We start from the raw sequence: 19,866 nt of genomic DNA, 5'->3' as shown, positions 1-19,866 counted from the left end.
TGCTGGGAGGCGGATATCAGGAACCATTCCCATTTTCTATTCATATTTTTTCTGTCGCCGGTTCGGTAAACAACTGTTTACAGACCTCCGCCTAGGATTTTTGGATTGAACTCGTTCTTAAGTATCTGGATTGACTTTTGGTTATTGATTCTGGATTGTGGATTGGCATACGCAATAGTGGACTGTTTTTTTTTATTTGGATTGGCTTTTCTGTAAACGTGATGTCTGGATCAAGTGCAGTGAGTTTCAGAGTGTGTTCACGCGAGAGTGATTGTAAGGTGAGGCTACCGAATCATCGGTAGACCCCCACACAGTATGTATGGGTTTTGTAGGGGGCATGTTTGTTGGTGGATGATCGGTGCAATGAATGTGATGGATTGACCGAGATGGATGGAAGGTGTATGATTTCCTATCGGCGTAAATTGGAACGCGATAGGATCAGGAGGTCTTCCTCCAGGAGTGGTTCTACTAAAGGTAAGGGAACTAATATTTCACCTGCTCTAACACCTGTAGATTTTGTATCTCCTAAACCTGTGTTGTTGCCTTCGGGCCCTGATTCTGTGTCTGGAGAAGGTAATGCCCTTTCTCTTATTTTGGAGTCTTCTTTCTCTTGAGACTAAAGTGAAAGCCTTAGAAACTGGCGCTGTGAAAGTGTGTGATCGTGCCCCGTAGTGTTGTGGAGGGGGCATCAGATCGGCCCCATAATGCCTCTAGGCCTAGACCGCTATCGGACTCCCAGGAATCAGGGAGGGGATATGTTGAAAGCCGCAAAAGGGTTATGGGGGCTCCCCAGCGATCTGGCGTCCCTTCGGCAGGCCTTGTTGCAAGTTCCCAGGCTGCCAAGGAGCGCGCACAGGCGCGTCTCCTTAAGGACTGTTTTTCTTCCTCTGAGGCGTCCTCCCCGCGCAAGGGGTGGAGCGCTCGGAGAGATTCGCGTCCGCTGAAAAGGACGTTTCGTTGTGAGGACGCTTCACGTCCTGTCTCGCCAGTTTCGTTACGCTCTTCTCCGGATGCGTATGACGTTTTTCCGCCTCAGAAGAGAGGTAGGATGTCATCCGGCAAGGACGCTGAGATGCGCTACAGTCGCTCTCTCGAGAAGCAGGTAGCTGTACCTGTGAGAAGGAAGGAGGCGTCCCCTCGCCCCTCGTCTTCTCGCAGGATCAGCCCTGCCCCCTCTGTTTGTTCTTCTCCTACGAAGAATATTCTGTTGTCCCTTCAGGACCAGTTGTCAGCGCTAATGGCTCAGAGGACTCGCCCAGCAGCAGTCGAGCCTAAGCGGAGGAAGGACCTTAGGCTGCCTGTCAAGAGGACGAAGCAGTCTCCTTCTCCCTCTTCTCGTTCGTCTCTTTCTCCATTTGCGTCTCCTTTGGTGAATCGCCGATCTCGTTCGCCCGCTAAGAAAGCTGGTCGTCAGGACGCTTTCGTTCCCTATAAACGTCATGGGCAGGCTGCTCGCCATGACGCTCAAGAGGACACTTTTGAGGACGCTCAGCAGGACGCTTCGGAGGACGCCGAGCAGGAAGAGGACGTGCACCAGGACGCTCGTAGTGACGTGTCTCCTTGTAAAGAGATAGTTAAGACTAGTAAAGACACGCTTTTCTTCTAAGTCTACTCTTTTGTGTAGAGCGTAGGACGCTTCTCTTAGTATAAGGCGGCCTCGGGCGCCGTCAAGACTCTCTGCCTCCTTCGAGCTGTAAGGTTTCGCCGCAAGGAAGGCAGCCTAGATGAGGTTTCTGCTGTTAAGCAACGGGGGTCTTTGATCAAGGCCAGACCCGCTGGACGTACGCCCTCTCCGGAGGGGCGGTCTCCTATTCCCATTAGGGAAGAAGGAGAATTGAGTAGTCCTGCTGACTCGGTAGAAGAGGAACCTTCTTCTACTTCTTCAGTATCGGATTACAAGGTTCTTGTGCGGCTGTTGCGCTCGTCCTTCGGGGACAAGTTTCAGCCTGCAGCTCCCAAGTCTCCTCCCTCGCAGTTTTCGTCTTCCAAGTCATGTAAGACCCCAGAGTTTGTTGAAATGAAGACTTCGCTCTCCACCAAGAGGGCCTTCAAGAAACTCCAGGACTGGATGGAACGAAGGAAAGGATCAGGGCAAGTCAACTTTCGCCCTTCCTCCCTCTAGACTCAGCGGAAAAGGAGGTATTTGGTAGAGACCAAAGGAGACGTGGTGTGAGGATCCCTTCTTCAGCGCAAGGGATTTCTCTAGCTTAGTGGATTCTCAGAGGAGGTCCCTCTTATCCACTGCCAAGGTGTCGTGGACCCCTACGGAGACAGACCATCATTTGAAAGGACTGCTACGGACTCTTGAAGTCTTCAACTTCTTGGACTGGTGCTTGGGAGTTCTAGATCTACAATCTAGAAGCCCTGATTCTCTCAGTTTGGGGGAGTGCTGTCCAGCGTGCTATCGTGCATGGACAAGGCCGTCAGGGATGGTTCGGAGGAGCTTGTCTCTCATTTTGGGCCATGCCTTCCTGAAGAAGAGAGCTTTGCTGTGTAACTTCACAGCTAGATCGGTTACACCCGCTCAGAAAGCGGAACTGCTCTTTTCGCCTCTTACGAGCCATCTCTTCCCCCAGACTTTTGGTCAAGGACCTAGCAAGTAGCTTGCAGGAAAAGCGACACAGGACCTTTTAGCCCAGTCCTCGAGGCGTCAGGCAGTTCCTTCCACTTCATCGTTTGTGCGACCTCCGAAGAAGGTTAAACCCTTTCATGGGGCTCCTCCCTCGAGAGCAGCTCCTCGAGGGAGAGGGCTTGCAAGAGGAAGAGCTTCCTTTAAACCCAAGCCATCTAGTGAAAGTTATGTCCTTCAGACACCAGTCGGAGCCAGACTGAAGTCTTTTGCGGGAGCATGGAGAGAGAGAGATACGGACCCTTGGTCCTCAAGATCATGGAGCAGGGGTACAAGATCCCCTTTTTGATCCCTCCTCTCCTCTTTCCACGACTCCCAGAGACCTTTCTCCGTCATATCAGGGAGAAAAGAAACTAGTTTTGTTTCGATCTTTTACAACAGATGATCGAGAAAAGAGCGGAAAAGTGGAACAAGTCGCGGACCTGGGGTCTCCAGTTTTTACAACAGGATTTTCCTAGTACCAAAGCAGTCGTCGGGTTGGCGTTCCAGTCCTAGATGTAAGCAGGCTCAATCTTTTTGTGGAAAAGATCAAATTCAAGATGGGACGCCTCAGTCTGTTCTGGGAGCCTTGAGACTGGGCGACTGGATGGTGTCCTTAGACCTGCAGGACGCGTACTTTCACGTTCCGATCCACCCTCTTTCAAGAAAATACCTAAGATTCGTTTTTAGGCAACAAAGTGTGGCAGTTCAGAGCCCTTTGTTTCGGCCTGACCACTGCTCCGATGGTTTTTCACCGTAATCATGAAGAATGTGGCGAGGGGTGGCTACACTTCTTCAGGGATAAGAGTTTCCCTTTACCTCGACGATTGGCTTTATCAGAGCGTCGTCGAGAGAAAAGTGTCTGAAGGACCTTCAGTTAACGTTAGCCTTAGCGAAGTCCCTGGGACTGCTTGTCAACCTCGAAAAGTCTCATCTGACCCCGACACAGTCCATCGTGTATCTGGGGATTCAGATGGATTCAGTGGCTTTTCGAGCGTTTCCATCCCAGGAACGTCAGTGGCTAGGCTTAGAGAAAATCTCAGCCTTCTTGGGGAAAAGAAACTTGCTCGGCGAGGGAATGGATGAGTCTGCTGAACACCATTTCCTTGCTGGAAAGGTTTGTTGCCTTGGAAGACTGCACCTCAGGCCTTTCCAGTTTTTCCTGCAGACGAATGGAAGGCCAAGGACGATCTCAATGCGATCTTGAAGATCTCAGAGTCAATAAAGAACCATCTAAGATGGTGGCTTGATCCTCAGAAGCTACAGGAGGGCTTATCCCTAAGTCTTCTGAGCCCCGACCTAGTGTTGTTTTCAGACGCTTCCATTGCGGCTGGGGAGCAACACTAGGAGGGGAAGAAGTGTCAGGCTTCTGGAGAGGGGAACAGGCAGTCTTGGCACATCAATGTCAAAGAACTTGCAGCGATCTTCCTGTCTCTGCAGTTCTTCGAGGAAGATTGACGAACAAGACCGTTCAAGTCAATTCAGACAACACCTAAGCCCTCGCGTATTTGAAGAATCAGGGAGAACACACTCCCGGACTTTGTTTCACCTAGCGAAGGAGATTCTGCTGTGGGCAAAGGTGAAGAAGATCACGATCCTGACAAGATTCATAGCAGGAGTGCAGAACGTCAGGGCGGACCTTCTCAGTTGTCAGGACCAAATCCTACCGACGGAATGGATCCTACACAAAGACGTGTGTCAAGATCTTTGGAAGTTGTGAGGACTTCCTCTGGTCGACTTATTCGCGACGTCGAGGACGAAGAGGCTTTCTCTGTATTGCTGCCCGTCCTAGATCCAGAAGCAATCGCTGTGGACGCATTGCTATGGATTGGATGGGCCTAGACCTATATGCCTTCCCACCATTCAAGATCATGGGGGAAGTCATGAGGAAGTTTGCTGCTTCGGAAGGGACGAGGTTGACCCTGATCGCCCCGATGTGGCCAGCGAGAGAATGGTTCACGGAGGTCGTGTCTTTCTTGTAGACTTCCCACGGACGTTGCCCTGGAGGAAAGATCTACTCAAACAGCCTCACTTCGAAAGGTATCACCAAAACCTCTCCGCTCTGGGTCTGACTGCGTTCAGACTATCGAAAAGTTGGCCAGAGCGAGAGGTTTTTCTAAAGCAGCTGCGAGAGCAAATTGCAAATGCAAGACGAGCATCTACAAGAGCTGTCTACCAATCGAAGTGGGCTTCCTTCAGGGCATGGTGTAAAAAGGAGGGAGTTTCCTCTTCACGACCTCGTGAACCAGATAGCCGATTTTCTGCTTTTTCTTAGGAACGTGCAGAAATTAGCAGTCCCGACCATTAAGGGATACAAGAGCATGTTGTCAGCGGTTTTTAGGCACAGAGGCCTGGACCTTTCTGACAACAAGGATCTTCATGATCTCTTGAAATCTTTTGAGACCTCGAAGATTCCTCAAGCGAGACCGCCTTCATGGAACCTTGACGTAGTTCTTAGGTTTTTGATGTCAGGTCCGTTTGAACCTCTTCAATCAGCATCTCTTCGGAACTAGACAAGGAAGGCTCTTTTCCTAATTTCTCTGGCAACGGCGAAGAGAGTTAGTGAAATCCAAGCTTTTAGTCATCTAGTGGGCTTCAAAGGAGACAATGCTGTCTGCTCTTTGAGTCCAACTTTCTTGGCAAAGAATGAAAACCCGTCTAACCCTTGGCCGAAAAGCTTCGAAATTAAGGGTATGTCAAGTCTGGTGGGCCAAGAACCAGAGAGAGTCCTGTGCCCTGTCAGGGCTCTCAAGTTCTATGTTCATAGAACGAAAGAGGTAAGAGGTCCCTCAGGTAATCTCTGGTGCTCTGTGAAGAGACCGGAATTACCTTTATCTAAGAATGCTGTGGCTTTCTTCCTGAGGGACGTCATTAAAGAGGCTCATTCATCTTGCCAGAAGACTGATTTGAGCCTCTTACGAGTGAAAGCTCACGAAGTCAGAGCTGTCGCTCCCTCTCTTGCCTTCCAAAAGAACATGTCAATCAAGGACATTCTTGATGGCACCTTTTGGAGGAGCAATTCTGTTTTCGCCTCGCATTATTTAAGGGATGTGAGAACGATTTATGACGACTGCAATTCTCTTGGGCCATACGTTTCTGCAGACACAGTTTTAGGGGCTGGAGGTAGCTCTTTCCCTATCCCTTAGTTAGGTTTTAGGTTAGTTTTTTAATTGTTGTGTTTTTGGTTTTTGTGAGTCTTGTGTGAAGATCTCCCATCTCTTAGTTTAGTGTTCAGGGGGTCTTTGGCTAGTTTGGTCAGGTGGTGGTTCAGTTGCTTCATAGCCCTCATATGTATGGTTCGATGGTCTTGTCACGTTGAGGTCACGTCCCCGTTGACAGAGCATCCAGAGCGCACCAGCACTACAGGTCTCCACCTGGCTGGCAACTCTGATTAAGCAGAAGCAGGCTTAAGTGACAGTAATCACAGAGTCTACTTTGCTAACAGGTGAGGAACCAGGGTGTATATCATCTACTTAATTTAGTTTCCTACAAATCCTATTCTGTCTCTTCCCACCATCCGAAGGTGGGTTCAGCTATATATATATCTGTCAGGTAAGTTGCATGAACAAAATGTTATTGTTATAATACAATTAATTTTGTTCATACTTACCTGGCAGATATATATAATTAGAGTGCCCACCCTCCTCCCCTCAGGAGACAGGGGCATTGATAAAATATGAATAGAAAATGGGAATGGTTCCTGATATCCGCCTCCAGCGGCAGGAATGGGTTCCACCCACTGGCCGCCCACTGCGTGTGCCGCCGAGTTTGGAAATTCTGTCGAACGTCAGAAAATACAGCTATATATATATCTGCCAGGTAAGTATGAACAAACTTAATTGTATTATAACAATAACATTTTTAAGAGGTACCCTTGCCTCCCTCTTATTACTTGGGTCCAGAGGTCTGACCATTGATCTTGCGGTACATACCCCGATCATTGGGCAGAGGCTAGGATCCCTCCCTCTGCTCTTACGACCAGGGAGGGAATCCAAGGGTTGGGTTCGAACACCAGTCTGTTCTTAAGACTCAGATTCCTCCTACCAAGAAGTGAGTCTTCCTATTGTAAAGGACCGATGGTTTGTATTCGTATCGGAACAAATAACAATTTGTTGAAAATTGTATTTTTCCTAACTATACAAACCTGAGGTCCTTTACACATAGTCCCACCTCATGCCACCCCTCACTCTGCGTTTTCCTGGGCCTAAAGCAAAGTGGTTCTTCACCTCCCAGTCGCACGGTGCGCACACTGTCAGACAAGCATTTAAGTACCAAACTCCCTTGTTCGAAGCTTATGACCAGTTCCAGCTGCCGCAAGTTACATTCCTATTGTAAAGGACCTTGGGTTTGTATAGTTAGGAAAAATACAATTTTCGACAAATTGTTATTTTACTTAAAAACGTGGTTAGGGATCGTGTTCCGATTGTTGTGATGAAAGTGCCCCAGCGTCTGTGGGTAAAAGAAATGGTGTGTGGCGGGATTTATCACAGGAAATGGGAAGGTTGTTGACACAAGCGACTCCGTAAACATCGAAGATGGCGTCAATCTTCTAAAATATTGAAGCGTAAGTAAAAATTTTGAAAGCGTTTTGGTGAGATTTGCACTGCTTTGGGCACCCTTTTCACTACCCTCTGTTTAATGCTTTAAATTTGGCCTTAATTTCTAACTTTGGAGAAAATACTCCCTTTAAAAGGAGAGTAGAGGTCTTTAGCTCAGTTTCTCACCAACAACAAGTCACGACTGATACCCATCTCCGGTGTCAGGACGCATTATAAGTACTTTTTCGGAGGGTGGCATGCTATGATCGTCGTCGAGTTGATTCAGGGCATGCGGTGTTTTACCCTATTTCCCTGGTTTTGTGTAAGTCTTATACCCAGTTTGGAGGGTAAACACATACCAATTGACAACACTGATAAACAATTGAAGAGCGCAAAACGCCACAAAGAATGGCGTAGTTCCCTTGGATAAGTAGTGGTTGGAAGTCGTGTTTACGATTGTTGTGGTGAAAGTGCCCCAGCGTCTATGGGTACAAGTGGTGTGCTGATTTAGCACAGGAAATGGGAAATTTGTTGACACAAGCGACTCTGCAAAAACAATCGAGGGATGGGGCGGGCCGTCAGTCTTTTTTTCAAACATTTTTAATTGTAATTAAAAATTTTGAAAGCGTTATGGGGGTAGTGTTGTTTTTTTTTCTATTTATCGTGATTTATATGCAAATATTTCAAAAATGAGAAAAGCTACAACCTTCAATTATATTTTGTTCTATTCTACATGAAACTGCGCACATTTTCATATATAAAACTTTATGTAACGGCTAATTTAAAATGGTGCAAACATTACGACAATCGGACAAAAAAATTTATGATTTTTTCGGTAGAGTTACCGCGCGGACGTAAGGAAAGTGTGTTTTTTTTTTTTTTCTCATAAATTCACCATACATTGAAATATTGTGCTAGAGACTTCCAATTTGTTGCAAAATGAAGGTAAATGATTGAACATTACTAGAATATAAGAGTTTTAGCTTACAATTGCATTTTTTTACCATTTCGGTCGAGTCAAAGTTGACCGAAGGTTGAAATTTTGGCACTTATTGTTATTTATATGAAAATATTTCAAAACTGATAAAAGCTACAACCATGGGTTGTTTTTAGGTGTATTGTGCATGAAATTGCGCACATTTCCATACATGAAACTTTATACAAGAAAATTTATGATTTTTTTTGGAAGTTACTGCGGGGACGTAAGGAAAAAGTTTTTTTCATAAATTCACCATAAATCAAAATATTTTGCTAGAGACTTCCAATTTGTTGCAAAGTGAAGGTAAATGATTGAATATTACTAGAATATAAGAGTTTTAGCTTACAATTGCGTTTTTTGATCATTTCGGTAGTCAAAGTTGACCAAAGGTTGAAATTTGGGCACATCGTTATTTATAAGAAAATATTTCAAAACTGATAAAAGCTACAGTCATGAGTATTTTTGTTGTTGTATTCTACATGAAATTGCGCACATTTTCATATATGATACTCCATGTAACGGCTAATTTAAGGGGGCCGGCCGGAACCCTTATACGTATATGGTGGTATAGGGGGAAAAATGCAAAGTCATGAAAAAATTCATGGAGCTTCATATGGCAATTGAGAATACGTATACAAAATATTTTGTCAAAATTCCTCTTACTTTCGCTAGTTACAGGATAATTAGTTTAACGTAACTCAATACGTAAGCCTAAAACATTGATCCGTACAAGAAAATGCAAATATTTCTGCTATTATCGTAAATTTTGATAATTATTGTCAAAGGAATTCGGGTGAGAAATGGCATCTGTAGACATTCCCCGAGTCGAGGAAGGAGACTTCCAGGCCTACAGCTACCAAAGTCCAGTCCTGATTTAGTGCGATCACAGACTTCAAGTAGTCTACACGTTCCATTTCACCTTCTGACATTCGCCTGCTTTTACGTATGTTTATGTATGTTTCGGCAAGAATTTCATCATGCCAATGAGGAAAAGACAAGGAAAACATCTCGCTAACATACAGACGAAGAAAAGTCGCTCAAGTATTATTACAGAATATCATAATATATGCGTTTAGTTAGTGAACTGAGCGAGCGGAGGGTTGCGAAGTAGGGTTGCTTAGTAACGCCCCCGTCTTGCTTGACAGCACACGTCACACTGTGCCCAAGGCTACGATCTTTGAGCAAAGAGATCTTCATTTATGATAAATAATAGTTTTGGTTTTTTTAATACCCAAAATGGAATATGAAATTCATAATAATCATGATTTCTTATTGTCTTTGTAAAAAAAGAGTACCCCTTCGAGTTTCACCTCTTGACATTCTCTTGCATTTACGTTTGTTTATCTTTGTTTGCGGGCAAGAATTTCAGCCAAAGAGGAAAATATCTCGCTGACATACAGAAGAAGAAAATTCGCTGTAATAAGTCAGAGTTAGTGAAGGGGAGAGAGAATTGCGTAGGAAGGAGTGCCCCATCTTGCCTCAAGCAGTGCCCCAGGCTGCGATATATGAGCAAAGGGATCATCATTTATGATTAAATTATGATAAATAAAATAGTTTTGGTTTATTAATACACAAAAAAAGAATATACATTCATAATAATCATTATTTATTAACATTGTCTTTATATAGAAATACGAAGGAAAACTTTGAACGCCCGTATCTCAAAACTATACTTATTGACCTTCAAAATCTATCTTCTCACTTAGTTTTAAAGCTATAAGTTTTAAAGCTATAACATTGGAATTTGGTATATAATTCAGAAAGACATTATAGAACAATCAAATCAAGCCCTTTTTTTCCAATTTTTGTTTGTTTCGTATTTTTTTTATAAATTTTTTTTCTCCTGATTTATAGGGTTTATTTTTTTACCATATTGGAAAATTCATATCTAGCAAAAAAAATGACTTTTAGAAAAAAACGCTTCATTCGATGGAGGTCTAACCATCAGGTCTATATATGGTAGTAATCCCAGGTCTTAATATTAACTATCAAGGAGGAGATAGAATTTGAAAAATGGTTATTTTCGGGATAAATCGCCCTGGCGTCACAAAACCGAAGGTCAGAGGCGAAAATCATATGCTGTTTGGAGATGTCCCAAGTCACCTTATTAAGTTGTATGAATATCAAAGTCCTGTCCTTAAAAAACAAAATGGTGGCAAAATTATGTCAGTGACGAAATAATTTCAGAGCTGTGTCACTTGATACTTTTAGTGTCGATAAAGAAATTCGCACCTTGTCGCGGCCCTGCTTAATTTAAAGAAATTTAATATAATTTAATTAATAAAAAAGCGTAAACGCTTGTAAAACAAAACCCACTTGATCCGTTGAGCCCCCTCCCAGCATCCCTACCAAGGTGCCGATTGATTCAAAGTTTTTGCCTGGTAGGCCTATAAGTATTTTTCCGCGAATTTTTAAAAAAACTTTTTTTATCGATGTAACATACGTCCAATCGCCACCCGACAGACAATTTATGTCGATGTTTAATACATCCAATCGGCGTTAAAGGGTTAACTACTGAACCCCTTGTTCGAAGCTTACGACCGGTTCAGCTGCCGCTAAGTACCTTCCTATTGTTGAAGGACCTCAGGTTTGTATAGTTAGGAAAAATAGAATTTTTGACAAATTGGTATATTGTGCTAGAGACTTCCAATTTGTTGCAAAATGAAGGTAATGATTGAGTATTACTAAATAATATAAGAGTTTTGGCTAACAATTCCCGTGAAATATGTCTGCTTTAGCACTATTTCTAGTAAAATATTGCTATAATACCAGAGAACTGCTAAATTGGACATGTCAGAAGCTTCTGCTTTTTTTTACCATTTCGGTCGAGTCAAAGTTGACCGAAGGTTGAAATTTTGGCACATCGTTATTTATATGAAAATATTTCAAAACTGATAAAAGCTACAACCATGGGTTGTTTTTTGTTGTATTCTACATGAAATTGCGCACATTTTCATATATAAAACTATGTAACGGCTAATGTAAAATGGTGCAAAAATTACGTCAATGTAATGAAATAATTTCTGAGATGTGTCACTGATGCTTTTTAGTGTGAGAAGAAAGAAATATGCGCATGTGCGCCTGGGTAATGCTTGTAAACAAAACAACAGCTTGATCCTTGAATTCCCAGCATCCCTCAAGGTGCGTGAATCAAAAGTTTTTGCCAAGTAGGTCTATAACTATTTTCCGCGAATTTGTAAAAAAACTTTTTGCGTCGAAGTATCATACGTCAATTAAGCACCCAACAGACAATTTTCGTCTACGTTTAATACGTCCAATAGGCGTTTAAGGGTTAATGTGGTCTATGTGGAACTGCTAATGTAGGTCAACACCAATTAAAATAAAAAAAACATGATGCTTGTGTATTTAGGCAGTGCATGATCAGAATAAAAAAAGGTTGCACTGACAGAATCATCTAATATCCTCATAATAATATAGTATAACTTAATATATCTTTAATCGGAGATATCAATTGCAACTTCACAACTCTGGGAACTCAAATCTATGGTTTCATCATTTATGCAGGTAGCTCGATAATACCGAATGGAGTAAAGTCGGTTCTGGTAATCATATGGACTGTTAATTAGTGTGATGTCACTCCCTTCGAGAGCTAGCCAGAGGAGTGGATTTTGCTATTAAATTGCTTGATGAAAAAATTCACAAATTACTGAATTTGACAAGAAAAATTTGGAGGCAATTCCCAGAAAAATCCGCGAACAGGTGAAGCCTTGAATCCTAAATCGCTGCTCTCAGCCTTTTGACACACCACCACCACCACCTCCTTGGGAACTTTCCTCTGCCTCCTAAACATCCCAGACCCTTTCTCAGTCTGTTATGAGTGCAAGCATGTTGTTACCACCATTTTGTTAGACCTTTGCAGCATTGCACATATCTTTGGTTCTTGGGATCTTATTGTATCTGAATAATGTGTGTTTGGATAATCAAGGGATTACTTTTGATTTGGTTGTCCATGCTTGATTCTACTGATAATGACTTTGTGTAGGAGAGTTGTCCATCTGAATATGTAGTCAGTTATTCCAGATGATGTGCCTTACTTCTGCTGCTTTTGCCATGAGTTGTTTCCTCTCCCATTGCCGCTTATGTGTCATTGTATATTAACAAGACATATATACTGGTCAATACTGCTGGCAATATTTAGCTGAAATGTTAGAGATGGGTTATAATGTTATATTAATAAATCATAAATAATGTTGTTTAATATTGCTGGTAATATTTACTTGAAATGGTAAGAGACATGTCGTTAGTTATCATGCTTATTTATTGGAAGAGGGTATTTAGATTGTACAAAGAAAATAAAGGGGTATGACTTACATATTTAACAACCAAGAATTGAACATGCTACAAAGTTTTCTATGCTATGGTGTTATGTAAGATCTCTTGTGTAGTATACATATTAAACCTATTTCTCATATCTTTTTTTTTATGTTCAGTATGCTATTTGTAGTGGATCTGATGAAGTTTTAAGTTATATTTTTAGATTTGTTTGAAAATGAGAGGCTGTTTTGGAGTTAAATATTTTCACCTTAGGTATACTACAATATTATCATTTCAGACCTCTGGTCGACTGTATCCCATACAGCTGAATGAAGAGATGGAAGTCGGGATATTTGGAAGGAAAAGTGGAATCAGTTCAGGACAGTTATCTAAGTGTTGTGCTGCTGTTATCATTGCTCTTGATACAGGGGCTCTGATGGCTGCTCATGTTAAATTCCCTGGAACGTTATCTATTTTGTGTCATCCTGAGGAAAGCGTTGTTTGGTCTGGAGTTTGTCAAAGGTACAGTACATATTGGTAACTGTTTTCTTCAAAAGTCTCATTAGTTAAGCAGAATCTTGTGTCATTCAGCCGATGATTTTCAGTTTCTGTTTTTGGATATGAGTCCCCATTCCATATTGGTTTTTACAGCCATTTTGACTTCTGATTTGATTGGATGAACAGAAGAAGATATGATTAGAATTTTTTTACAACTGCATCTTATTGCAATACACCACCTGAACACCTGAATTAGCCCTGGTCACCTGACCAGCCCCAACAACACCCCACAAAATTACCCACACTTAGGTAAAATTTTAACTGCCAGCATTACCAACACTGCAGGTAACATTGTTACGTGTCACCTGTCAACGGTTGGCAACGCTGCTGCCAGCAACCAGCCGACATTGACCACTTATGTCAATTGCATTTTGTTTGCTCGCATGTCAAGACTTTTCTTGCAGCATGCAAAACTTTGGTCACAGCCCGACCCCCCACTGTGTTCTTGGATAAGATTTGTTGACACCTTTAGCTTGTTTTGGATTTTGCCTTGGTTTTTCTCTGTTTGATTGAAGATAATGGACTAAACTTCAAAGGATCCTCCCACGGCTAAGACACCTCCAGACCATTCCAGGGAAGATGCAGCAGCTCATCGCTCCTGTACCGCCTGCAAACGAGGATGAGTACACTCAAATACGATCGACATTAATTGTTTATTTCATGTAGGAAGATTCAATGCAATCTAGGTCGTAGATGTCAGAGTGTAGGGATTGGTCTACCGACCAGATGCAGGCTTATATTAGCATAGGAAAGCTCTTGCTTTAAAGAGTAAGGGTAGGTTAGCTTCAGGGGCTAAACCCAAGTTAGAGTTAAGCTATTGATTTAGAGTCAGTCCTGTTTGAGAAGTTTTAGAAGATAGGGTGAACATCGAGTATGTCTGGGTTGTTTACTACGTTGATGCAAAGTTGCAAGACGAGATGAAATTAGCAATAGGGGAACATTTGTACTAACTGCTCTCTTCTAGCCTCCCTGCCTGTTCCAGAAACCAACCCTGATGGGAAGAACTACTGAACCCCCCCCTCCGGCGAGGAGCAGGCAGTGTCTGCAGCAGAATTCGCTTCTTCCTCTGAGAACAGAAGTCTGAGTTTAAATCAGAAATAAGAATGACGCAGGTAACTAGGGTGTTAGGGATCAGTTAGGCGAGACATGGTTCCAAGGGCAGTTGGCTTCAGATCCTTTATTTAGTCCTGCTAGGTTAGGATCGTCATTGGATCCAGAGAATTGTTTGTTTCTGGCCAATACTGAGCCACCAAAGTAAATCTAGCCTTCCTCCTTCAGGGAGCTTCAACTCTGATCCTTCAGTGGTAGTACTTTGAATGCCCCTTCCTCTTCAAAGATTCCTTTTCCGTGTAGAAATACTTTCAGAACCTTTGCCCTCTGAGGGTTTCTCAAGCATTGCTCAGTTCAATTTGGCTGATTAGAATGGTGATCTTTTTTTTAGGCCTTTCATAGGGGTATAGGTCTTTAGTTAGGCAGTGTTTTCTTTTGGGTTTCTGTAATATTCAGGACCATGTTCTTAAGAATTTCCCTTTATTCTGTAATGATTTGTATTTAGATTTTCAAGGTGTAAGGAATCTATTTTTTTATTTCTTTCCCTTAAAAGGATGGCTTCTAATCCTTCTATATCCCCAGGTTTTCTTCAGTTTCTATTCCCCCGGTTTCGGGTTCTGTTTCAGTTTCAGAGCATTCGGTAGACCCCTCAGGGGAGTGTTTCCTACCTTCTCCTTTAGTTTTCCCTCATGAGAGTACTTTTGCTTCTAACGCGGCTTTGTCACTTTCCGCAGGTTTTCCCATTCAGGTGAGGTGTTGATGTCTTACTTGTCTTCGCAGTTACTTCTATTAGTATCCTTCTCTAACGCTGGTTTCAGTGTTGCTGCGGCAGGTGCCTCGGTTACCTGTCCCACTTCTGCAATCACTGGACCGAGGTTAGTTCCCAGTGTTCTTCCCTCTGTTTTGCTTTCTCCGTCCGTCTTCATAAGGTAGAAGATATTCCGCTGGATTTGGTTACTGGTGTTAGTTTGGTGTCGGGTTTGGTAGCAGGTCGTCCAGGTTTCCAGACTTTGTCGGGTCCGATGTTTGCTCAGCAAGGACGGTTACACCTGGATGTTTCGTGTTCACCAGTGGTGGATGTACACACATGGGATGCGTCCTCCTTGGCATGTTCGGGAAAATCTCCCTTGGATATTAATTCTGTTCATCCAAGTTGTTGAATCAAGGTCATGAATCGCTAGGTCTACGCAGCTTCAGCGGTGTTTTGCTTCCGCAAGAATCCTTGAGTCTGTCGGTAGTTACCACATCTCTTGGTAGAGGTGATTTTGTGCATCTCTTTGTGGTTGGCTCAAATCCGGGTTTGATATCTCCCGATGTTCAGTCTTTAGGTGTAGGTCAGGGAAGGTTAGGTTCTCCGTCTCGTCAGGGTGGTATTCTGGGAGTTGGTCTTGCCTCTACTTCTCCTTCCGCTCAGGTGTGTTCATAAGATGTAGAGAGAGATTTTTCTGTCGAGGACATAGGTCCTCCTCCTCCTCCGTAACAGGCTGTCTGCTTGTGAGAGACAGCGAGTATCGAAGAATTATAGACCTCATTCACCATCTGTTTCCTCAGTTGAAAGTCGATGAGGACCTTTTAAACCTAGCCAAGCTATGTTTGAGAACTTTTCTCTACCAACCGCTGGTTTTAGCATCCATCATGCAAGTTTGCATTGGTTTGGGTGTGTGGAACAAAAAAGCCCGGATGGGAGGCACTCTCTCGGTTAGCTGCGGTAGTGGGGGAAGGTAGGCAGACTCGGCACTTATTCCCAGTTGTAAACCCTTGTATGGCATAGCGGTTAACCCTTCTTCAGGTTCAGAGCACCTCTTAACGAATCGTTAGAGGCTCTCCTTCCCAAGATCCCTGCAGGTACAGACTCATTGGTATTTCGGAGTGAGACTGCTTGAAGACACCTGTAGGAATCAGTCTGAAGCTCTTGTTGCATACTATATGATGCTCTTGGGCCTTATGGGTTTCTTAGAACGGGACGGGTATGGTCCTTTGGATCCCATTATATTCGATAACCTTATCACATCGGTGTCAATGGTTTAGCTCATCAACGAACGTCTCGGGTGGTTGTACTACCTTTGTCGGCAAGAAGAGGTGGGATCTTTACCTGAGCCATCTCCCATCTCATTTCCCAGATATTCATAAGCGAGTTTTGTCCAGGCCTCCGTTGGCGCTCTGTGACAGTCCCTTCTAGGAGGACGATTTATCATCCATGGGTAATTTTGTTTCATCCACGTCCGTAGTTGAGTTGCAGCAAGCCCAGTATTTGGGTGGCTGCTCAGAGCAATAGGTCCCCTAAAGGTTTGCATGCATCCTCTCCAGGTAAGCACTCCGGTTAATCTTCCCCAGACAGGTCTCGGAAGAAAGTCAGGTTTTCATCCAAACCTTCTGCTTCCTCGAAACCCTCTTCTGGCAAGAAGGGTTTTTGGAGATAAGAGACACTCCCTTCGTTGACGCCAGTAGGAGGTTGTTTGTCCCCTTTCGTAACAACGTGGGAGAAGTGGGGTGCGGAGAGTTGGGTGGTGGAGGTTTTGAGAGTGGGGTACAAGCTCCCTTTCCATTCTTCCCCTCACTACTAATCCCCAGTTAGTTCTTTCAAGCTATTCCCCGTCATCCATCAGGGGAAGGCTTTGACGATGGGAAATTCATTCTTTGTGGGACAAGGGAGCGTTAGAACTAGCTCCCCCCTACTCCAGGCTTTTACAATCGAATCTTCATAACCTCCAAGGCAGATGGTTCTTGGAGGCCCATCATAGATCTTTCAGGCCTGAACCGTTTCATTGCTTTCATAAGTTTCGCATGGAAACGATTCAGTCGGTGCTGAGGTCGGTCCAAAAACACGACTGGATGGTGTCAGTGGACCTCAAGGATGCTATCTCCAAGTTCCAGTACATCTGGAATCTCAGAGATTCCTTTGTTTCTTGGGCCCCAGATGGGAACCGTCCAGTTCAAAGTCCTCTGTTTTTTGGACTAACCACAGCACCTCAGGTGTCATGAGGGTGATAGCTCCTGTTTCTGCTATCATGCATCATCAGAGCTTCCGCATGAGGAGGTACCTGGACGATTGGCTACTTCAACCTTCTTCTAGGGAGGAGGCTTTAAGAGCAAGGAACTTTCTTCTAAAGCTCTGCGAGAACATTGTGGATTCATATCAATATGATGAAGAGTTCCCTGTCCCTTCTCAGAATATTACCTATCTTGGCATGGCGATTCAGATGCCTCGTTTGAAGGCTTTCCTGACACGAGAACTAGTGCAGTCGATTGTGAGTCAGTCAAGCTCTTTCTCTCAGACAAAGTGCAATTAAGTATATCTTAGTTTTACCAGACCACTGAGCTGATTAACAGCTCTCCTAGGCTGGCCCGAAGGATTAGATATTTTTCTTTTTACATGGCTAGGAAACCAATTGATCACCTAGCAACGGGACCTACAGCTTATTGTGGGATCCGAACACCACTATATCGAGAAATAAACTTCTATCACCAGAAATAAATTTCTCTGATTCCGCGTTGGCCGAGCCGGGAATCGAACCTGAGACCACCACCGGATTGGCAGCCTAGCTCGAAAACCACTCGGCCAGCGAGGAACTAGACAAAGTGCAACTTGCAAAAGAGTGGAGAAGTCTTCTGGGAAAGATGTCATCTGTCCCTTCTCAGTTCCAGGCTCTCGTCTCTGGATGCGTTCTCTGCACATACATTTCAGGAATTGCTGGGACTTTCGGGAAGAGAACGCAGTGATAATCTGGGACGATTCTGCCTCGAGATCTTCGGTGGTGGTCAGATGAGGTTCATCTGACTACTGGCATAAGTTTTGCCCTCCCGATTCCAGATCTCCAGTTGTATTCAGATGCCTTTAATCAGTGTTGGGGTGCAACCCTGGAGGAAGCTCAGGCCGAGGGCCTTTGGACGGTTTCGGATCGGGAGGAGTCAATAAATGTCCGAGAATTAAGAGCCATAGAGGAGGCTCTGTTAAGCTTCAAAGATGAAGTTCAGGGGAAAGTCGTAGCACTCTTTTCAGACAGCGCTACGGCACTAGCTTATCTAAGAGAGAGGGAGGTACAAAATCGTCAACCCTCAACATCATCGCGCAGAGAATCTTACCTTGATGCGAAAGCCACAAGGTCTCGTTACATCTGCAGTTCATTGCGGGAAAGCTCAACGTCCTAGAAGACGCTCTGAGCTGTTCGTGAAGAAGTCCGAGGAACCGAATGGACATCAGCGCTAGAGGTAGTCCAATCACTGTTAAAGAGGTGGCCAGCCACGGTGGATCTGTTTGCCACAAGGATGAACTATCGTCTCCCTGTATATTTCTCTCCAGTAGTTGACCCTAGTATTGTGGGACGGATTCTATGCTCAACTCATAGGACAATCTACATGTAAGTGGGTCCCCTGTATTCGCGTTCTCTGGATTCGCGATTTCTCTCTGGGCCATATCTAACCATTATTTGAGGGAAATTTGCCTATTCGCAGGGTTTTCCAATGATAGATAATCACTATTAGTGTATTTTTACGTTATTTTCATGCCTAAATACATTTTTATGATACAAATGATATACTAATTTAAAGATATTATTATTATTAATACTGAAGGAAATCCCAGTCTTCACGCATCTTTCTTTCGAACGCCAGGTCTCTCTCTCTCTCTCTCTCTCTCTCTCTCTCTCTCTCTCTCTCTCTCTCTCTCTCTCTCTCTCTCTCTACTGAGATGAGAGATTTTTATGGTACACGTATGTACATATGTTTTTATTATTATTTTCAAATGATAACAATAATAATAATAATCATAAAAATAAGAATAGTAATAACTTTATTTACAAAGATCATATGTGAAAGTATTTTACAGAACATACTACAATAATCTCTCTCTCTCTCTCTCTCTCTCTCTCTCTCTCTCTCTCTCTCTCTCTCTCTCTCTCTTACTGAGATGTATGTTTTTTGGATAATAAATAAATGATTTACTAAAATTTTCAAATTTCAATATTAATGTAAACAGCAATAATATCAATTCATTAAAGAGAATACTAAAGTGTATTAGCAAGATTTTAGTTTATAATTAAAAAAATTATGTAAGAATGAAAGAAAATCCATTTACCCACATCTTGTCTTTGAACTTCACGTAGCCAAGCTGAGATGGCTGGGGTCCAACAGCTGTCAAATATATCAAGTAATTTGACAGGAGCCCCGGGGAGTGTGTTGCCTACTCAAGATCATGTAACTCTTCTCTCTCTCTCTCTCTCTCTCTCTCTCTCTCTCTCTGCCTCTCTCTCTCTCTCTCTCTCTCTCTCTCTCTCTTACTGAGATGAGAGAATTTCTATGGTAATCAGTTTATGTTTATTAATATTATTGCATAATAATAATATAATGTAACTAATTTCAAAATTCATGTTATAATATTTTAAAGAAATACAATAATCTATCCATTTCACTCTTAAATAAGATAACCCCCCCCCCTCTCTCTCTCTCTCTCTCTCTCTCTCTCTCTCTCTTCTCTCTCTCTCTCTCTCTCTCTCCACAACACGATATTTCATGTTATGTTTAGTGGTAAATCCTTGCCCTCTTGTTTGGGCTGAAGTGTAATGTATAAGTACTCCATTGCCTCTGTTGGGCTGGAGTGTAGTATTAAGTCTATCTTTAAGGACATTACTACATTTTCTGGTAAAATAGTAATATACAGTACTAGTTTACAATAATATTAAGTTTAATGAGTAACAGTAACAATAACATTTCTCTCTCTCTCTCTCTCTCTCTTACTTACGTATGTTTATTTGTTTGTAGAATAAATAAGTGATTTACCTTTTAACTAATTTTCAAATAATAAGATTAATTAAAAATGTGATTCCCAGTCTTTTTATCCGCTTGGAGGACTGTGGGCGGAG

General features: G+C 43.0%; 1 protein-coding gene across 1 annotated transcript in view; it reads left to right on the top strand.

Annotated features, from left to right (window-relative positions):
- LOC135196551 (uncharacterized) overlaps positions 1–19,866 on the top strand; it is a 233,842-nt gene that overhangs the window by 197,022 nt on the left and 16,954 nt on the right. The window contains exon 3 of the mRNA XM_064223399.1: positions 12,699–12,922. Within this exon, the coding sequence (XP_064079469.1) occupies positions 12,699–12,922 (224 nt within the window). The remainder of the gene's footprint in view (positions 1–12,698; positions 12,923–19,866) is intronic.

This window comes from Macrobrachium nipponense, chromosome 18 (genome assembly GCF_015104395.2).
Source record: "Macrobrachium nipponense isolate FS-2020 chromosome 18, ASM1510439v2, whole genome shotgun sequence".
Classification (NCBI taxonomy): Eukaryota; Metazoa; Arthropoda; class Malacostraca; order Decapoda; family Palaemonidae; genus Macrobrachium; species Macrobrachium nipponense.
Note: the sequence above shows the minus strand (reverse complement) of the source record. Positions and strands in the feature narration are given on the sequence as shown.